This window comes from Aedes aegypti, chromosome 1 (assembly GCF_002204515.2).
Source record: "Aedes aegypti strain LVP_AGWG chromosome 1, AaegL5.0 Primary Assembly, whole genome shotgun sequence".
NCBI classification, from domain to species: Eukaryota; Metazoa; Arthropoda; class Insecta; order Diptera; family Culicidae; genus Aedes; species Aedes aegypti.
In genome coordinates, this window is record NC_035107.1 from 236,034,391 (window position 1) to 236,041,304 (window position 6,914).

At 35.7% G+C, this 6,914-nt stretch overlaps 1 protein-coding gene across 1 annotated transcript in view; it reads left to right on the forward strand.

The window, feature by feature from the left end:
* The window catches only part of LOC5564685 (follicle-stimulating hormone receptor), a 159,581-nt gene extending 156,876 nt beyond the window's left edge, over nt 1-2,705 (forward strand). Inside the window, exons 15-16 of the mRNA XM_021837304.1 lie at nt 33-657; nt 891-2,705. Coding sequence (XP_021692996.1) covers nt 33-657; nt 891-1,197 — 932 coding nt within the window. The 3' untranslated portion in view covers nt 1,198-2,705. The remainder of the gene's footprint in view (nt 1-32; nt 658-890) is intronic.
* Nucleotides 2,706-6,914: the final 4,209 nt, after the last annotated feature.

The window sequence follows — 6,914 nt, forward strand, 5'->3', positions numbered from 1 at the left end:
TTTGGCCTAATATTCTTCTTCTCATTTTGCAGGTTTCGGTTGCAAGGTGGCTGGCTTCCTAACTGTCTTTGCGAGCCATCTATCGATCTTCACGCTGACCATCGTCACTCTGGAAAGATGGTTCGCCATCACTCACGCCATCTACCTGAACAAACGCATCAAACTTTCGGCGGCCACCTATATCATGATTGCCGGTTGGATCTACTCCGCCGTAATGGCTGCCTTCCCGCTGTTTGGCATTAGCAACTATTCATCAACAAGCATATGTTTGCCCATGGAAGCTCGTGACACCTGGGATATTGCCTATCTATTGACGGTGCTGGGAATCAACGGATTGGCCTTCATCATCATCGTCATCTGCTACGCTCAGATCTATTTTTCACTCGGCAAGGAAACTCGCCAGGCTGCCAGATCAACTCACAGCGGAGAAATGACTGTGGCGAAAAAGATGGCACTTCTGGTTTTCACAAACTTTGCCTGCTGGGCACCGATAGCTTTCTTCGGACTGACAGCCATTGCCGGATATCCGCTGATTGATGTGACCAAGTCCAAAATTCTGCTGGTGTTTTTCTATCCCCTGAACTCGTGTGCAAATCCATACTTGTACGCTATTCTGACGATGCAGTACCGGAAGGACTTCTTCACGCTGCTATCCAAGTAGGGGTGTAATGCACGGTGTGTCTGAAACTGTTATTAACAAAAATAAATGTAGGTTGATCTACACTTGCGATTTGAAAGACGTAGTATTTACGCATCTGTCCGTAAAATTGAAAATATTTCAACGTTATCGTGATTTGAAGGTCTTCAAATATTCACAGTTTCAGACACACCATGTATCTAACTTGTATACAAGTTTTTCGTACTAAAACAGAGCTTTTCCTCCATTTCAGTTACGGTTTGTGTACCCAACGTGCTCAACAATACAAAATGACCTACTCATTACCGACAAATACGATCCAAATTGTGCCGGCAAGGGGCTCCATAACCACCACCCTCAATACCACATCGAACACGAATGGAACAACTTTCAGTCAGGTGGCTAGCAGTTGTACTAATATGGACCAATCCCGTGCCAATAGTTTGAATGGCCACGTCACAAACGACACAGTGGTGGAAGAGGTGAATGTGAAACCGGATAGAATCAACAGCCTGGCCAGCAGTGTCGTCGAGGAGCAGGAAAGTGAAACTTTTCTGTAAATCACCACAACGATGCCATAAAAGATGGGGTGTGCTGGCGTGGCTGCCATAAAGCCGGAAAATGGATCAAGAAAGCTCTCACATAAGGGTGCTCTAGGAAAAATTAGTGTGCAAAGAGTCGTGGTGCTGAACCCTAGGTGCTCATACATTGCATTGTTGTAGGACATAACAACTTTCTTAAAATAATGTATGTAGGTTTAGCCAGATCATAAAAAAAGTAATTATTGATGTTACTTTCCAAACGTGTTGTGTTTTCAAATCCTATTATTTTCTGATTTATCTATGAGTATTATTGATCATTAGTGCAACATTATTTTTTTAAAACATTCATTTTTCTTGTCTACAAAACGTTTTGAAAGTTATAAACGCTTCCAGATCATTATTTTGTAAAAGTTCAATATACATACCATTTTTTATGTTGAAGCTTGACACCCCTATCCGATTGCATTTTTTAGCGAATATTTTTGTAAAAAAGATAGAATTAATATAGTCAGGAGGCTGATCATCATTGAGCATGATTTGTTACAGAATTTTGAATTTGGTACATGATCAGAAATGTTCGAACTATTCAACTGCGAATCTTGACAGAAGTTCTTAGTCATCCAAAAACTTCCGGAAAGTCATTTCATATGATCTACAAGATCTGAACAATGTCAACACTGATCATAAGAAAAGTTCTGTAATCAAGAATATAGAATATTTAAAAAAATATCATATCACAATAATACTCTGAGAAAATAAGAAAATATTTGAAGGATCGTAGGCTTTGAAAACATCTAGGAATGATAATTTTTCATAAATTGATCTAGCGAAACTTCTGAGCGATTTTTGAGAAAATAAATTTGTTAAAAAACAAATGCTATTATAAGCATATCTTTCATTTTAAATTTGAGCACCATAACTTTTCCAACATATTTTTTTCTCTGGCATCCTACTCTCACATGTATAGCAATGGCACCGGTAATCAAGTACAATCGAATCTCACTATTTCATGTTTTCTTATGAGAAATACTTCACATACATGTGCCTGTGTGGTACTGACAATTAACGGTAAAGAAACAAAATCCCATTTCTCACGGTTCCGTTATTGACACTCAAAAGTTTATTCTCCTGCCAAGCAAGCAACCAGCAAACAAAATACGAAAAATGGAAAATGTTCATTCCCATGCAAATCTATATGTGATACTGGAACCTCGGTGTGTAAACTCAAATTGCTAAATGCTACGTATGATGCGTGTTAAACACGAGATGTATTCGTTTCCCTTGGATGCACTAGAACTTTATGTGAATATAAGAGAGGGGAGGCGGAGGCGTGTGGTTGAGATTGAGAGATCAGAATGATGATGAATATAAATTCGGTGATAACCCATCCGGGGGTAGATAGGATGTCTGAGCTAAAGTGGAGACCCAAAAGTGCCAGGATCTAGAGGCGAGAGGGGTCAGCAAGACAGAGCGATCGTAACGCGATAGGATTACCAATAAATCCAAGTTTTATGTGCTTGACGAAAGACCACTGTTTACGGTTTTATTGATGAGAAATGGGGCGTCCAATAGGTGTTTTGTGAGGGAATGGTCTTGTCCATTTCTTGTCTTTACTCTGGAAAGTGTTAATGGAGGTAAATGGATTGGACTTGGGTGCCTATATGCCATATGAAGACAATTGGTATCTGTGGTTTGGTTTGTTTGGCTAACGATAACATAGTAATGTTGTTTTTGCTCTTAGAGTGCTTCGAGTTTGTTTGGTAACGAGGAAAACAATAATGTTAAACGAGTAGATATGTGCTACTGTTCGAATAATGTACCAAAGACTCAAATTAAAACTTTATATTTCGATTTGTATTTTTACTTTACGTTGAAATGTTTGGCTATAGGTTTATATACCATTTTGACTTAATTAAGAACACTGAACAACAGTGACTTCCATTGCATCTAATAGGCATAAAATAGTTGATACATATTTTTTTATTTCTTCGCAAAGTCCAACTGTTAGTTGTTGCGTGTGTCGATAAAAATGTTCATTTAAACTTGTTAAGTATTGTTTTTACGTAAAAATATGGAACAACCTTTTAATTCAAATGCCGAACATTCATTCTGTTTCATACTCCGAACAGCACGAATAAATACTATTCAAATGAATAATTTCACAATTAAATTTATCTGAGCTACTTTTGCTGACCTCGAACTAGAGAAGCACCACTACTGCCGAAGCATAAAGTAGATTTGAATTCAGTGTCAACTGAATTGCAATTGATTGCCATTTCATGGTAATTTGTTGACATATTTCAGTGACACATTTCAACCAAATCGTCATACAAAAACCAAGTGTTTATGAGTAGATGAAAAACCAAATTTAGTACTATACCATTTAATTCAAAGGATACAAACTCTAGTGAAATTAAATGGTATAGTACTAAATTCTATTTTTTCATCTACTTATAGGTATTCTACTAAACAGCTCGAAGATTTATTATCAAGTGTTTATTTTTTTTTATTAAGAACTGGGAAACACCCTTGGGAGTGAAGTCCCTTTCAAACGTCTACTCCCAGAGCCATAAACATGCTCTCATTTTGAATCAATGTACAAGAGGAGCATATTTTCAGTGAGAAATAGTTCTCTTATAAGGAAGTGTAGTAAAACTTATCCATTAAGGTGAAGATGAATCGAAGCCAAACTTCAAATTTTCAAGAGCACGGATCGGAAGAACCAAACATCCGTTTAAGCTGAAGCTGAAAACTTAATCGATTGATCACTAGCTGGTGGTGACCAATCGGTTTGGTTTTCAGCTCAAACGGATGTTTGGTTCTCCAGATCCATGCTCTTGAAAATAAGCTCTTGAAAGTGTAATGCCTGTGTAATAATGATAATAGCACTACAAATGCTTACAAGCCTAAAAAGAACACTTACACTACAAAGAAACCCTCATTACTGCACCATTGATGCTTTTACACCTGATGCCCACAGGCAATAAATAAGCACCATATTGTCTCTATATTTTCATATAGGAATTATTTCAATGCTCTCCAATGCACTATGGACGAGGGACGCAATATGGTGAGACAAAATTAATATCTCGGTAACGAAGCGTTTCCGGCATTTGGTGTCTTCGGCAAAGTTTTTTGTAACAACGAGGACCGTCTACTGACATAAACGGATAGTTCGTAAATCGTCCGCATAGGTGGCGCCACAATCTGACGTTCTAGAGACTTGGCATGTTTGGCAAAGTTTTTCTAATTTTGATAAAATAAACAACTCTCTCAAAGACGTCAAAATTGCACAACCTGCTGTTTCTGAGTTATTGACAAAATAAGACCAAATTAGTGAAAAACGGGGTTTTCACTGAGTTTGACATTTTTCTTAATCATGCCATATAATATTCTTCGCTGATAAAAATATAACAAACACGAACTTTGGTGATTTTTTTTAATAATACCTAAGCCTAAGCCTAAAAATTGAGAAATAAGTTAAAAACTTGAAAAATAGAGCAATTTTCAATCTTAATATCTCCAAAAGCGCAAAAAATCGCAAGCTCAAATTTTCAGGCAACACATAACAATGATTGATTAAGCGGATGTAAAATTTTAGAGAGGTACATTTTGATGTATTACAGATTTTTTCAGTTTGCTACGGTTGTCTTTTAACGCGATTAACATTTTCGTGGCAAATATTTGAATGTTATTTATAATCAGCGGAAAAAATATTACTTAATGAAGATATTATATCTGCCTACAGTACAAGCTGGCTTTTGGATTTCATCTGGAATTCATCTGTTACAATTTTTGGAAGCTTTAACAACCTAACATTTCTCAAAGTCGAAGGAGTCTTAAAATTGATACCTTTGATCTGAATCCTCTGTTTCAAAACATCCAAGCTCTTCCCGCTTAAAAACAAATCTACTAGCTCATGACAAGAGATCGTGCGCTCTGAAATGTTAGTATTTAGGAATATCGACAGGAATATGCTTTATATAGGGTGTCTCAGAAAGTATGGGCACAACTTTGATGACGAGAATCACAATATTATTTCAAACAAATAAATATTTTTATATTGTTTTTTTTTCTTGGGGTATATGCTGCCTGTAAAAATTTTGTTTGAATAAATAAACTTTTACATTGAAACTTTTTATTTTGTAAAACCAATTCTTATCTAGCCAGCACAGACCCTACTTTTGTGTTTTGTTCGAACTTAACTAATAAATGTTTTTAACAAAATCCTTCGATATATTGAGTCCAAGTACATTGTATCCAAGACGTTCCAGAAGAGTTTTTGTTTAAAATTGTATTTGGCTCTGCTAGAAAACATTTGACAAAACGGTAAAATTCTAAAAAAAAATCTTTCCACATAAGATAGTTTCACGACGAAATCATAGGTTTTCAGGTATTTATATCTAATCTTTTGAATAGAAAACACAAATTTTAGGTTTTTACATGTTTTATTGGATATACACGGACTTGGTTTTGGCCCATTTTAAAATCAACCACAGCTGAAATCGGATTTTAAGTTTCTATTCAATTTCATATAATTCAGTTTTTAATATCCAATAAAATAAGTGATTTTCTGATCTTTTATCGTATCGACAATGATAAATATTTTTTTTCAGATTTTTACTGTACGTACTTTATGACCCAGCACAAATTTCGTACAAATTTCGTCACTCAGAAATAAAGCAATTTGTGCAGAACAGATAAGAAGAGCTTCCAAAAATTTAACACCATCAACAAACAGGTAGCAAAAAAAATGTTAAAAATTCATAGTCTACTGTTGATAAGTAAAAGAATTGAATGTATAAAAACCTGTCTGCATTAGTCTCCAAATGGCAGTATGGTAAAGTCATGCCCATAATTTTTAAGACACCCTATAGTTTGATTTTCCGTATTAAAAGTAACACATTCACAAAACAAATTGCTCATCTTGAGCTATAATGACAACAAATCAATGACACATGATCAAACTTTTCATGGCATACTTTATCATTTGAATCATCGAAGAAAAACATACATGTATCCAGTTTGAATCTACACTTTCATCTACAATACTCAACTCAAGGAGCTGCTCTAAAACTGAATTTCATGGCTACTTCGGTGGCTTATTTAATCAGTTTTCTAAAAGTGTTTGTTCCATGACTCGTTATTTCCAAAAGTCGATCGTCCTTTCAGATTGCGTGTGCAAGTTTCTTTGAGGAAAACAAAAACAAACTGTGTGTGAACACCCTAAGCAATTTTCATGTTTTCTTGCTTATAAAGCTGTCAGATTCTTTTTCAATAGCTCAGAATTGAAGAAGGTTGTTTATACAATGTAACAAGTTGAAATATTGTGATGGAAATAGAATTTTATCATCATTATTATAATTTTGAAAATGTCTTTCCACAGAATCAATGTTTCAAACATGTGGGTAAAATGAACATGTAACGGGGGTAATATGAACATATACTTGGGGGTAAAATGAACATACAATGGGGGTAATATGAACATATACTGGGGGTAAAATGAACACATGCTGGGGGTAAAATGAACATGCGGTGGGGGTAAAATGAACACCATTTGAATTGAACGGATTGCGTCACGATTCTCGGCATCTGGTACATGATCAATGCATATCTCAAGACATTCCGGAATCGATGGAACGTTTAGCTGCGACCATTTGGATGGCTGTCGATGTCTGTCTTTGTATTTTCTCTGGAATACTCTTGGCATCTGAAATAAAATCACGAAGTATTTG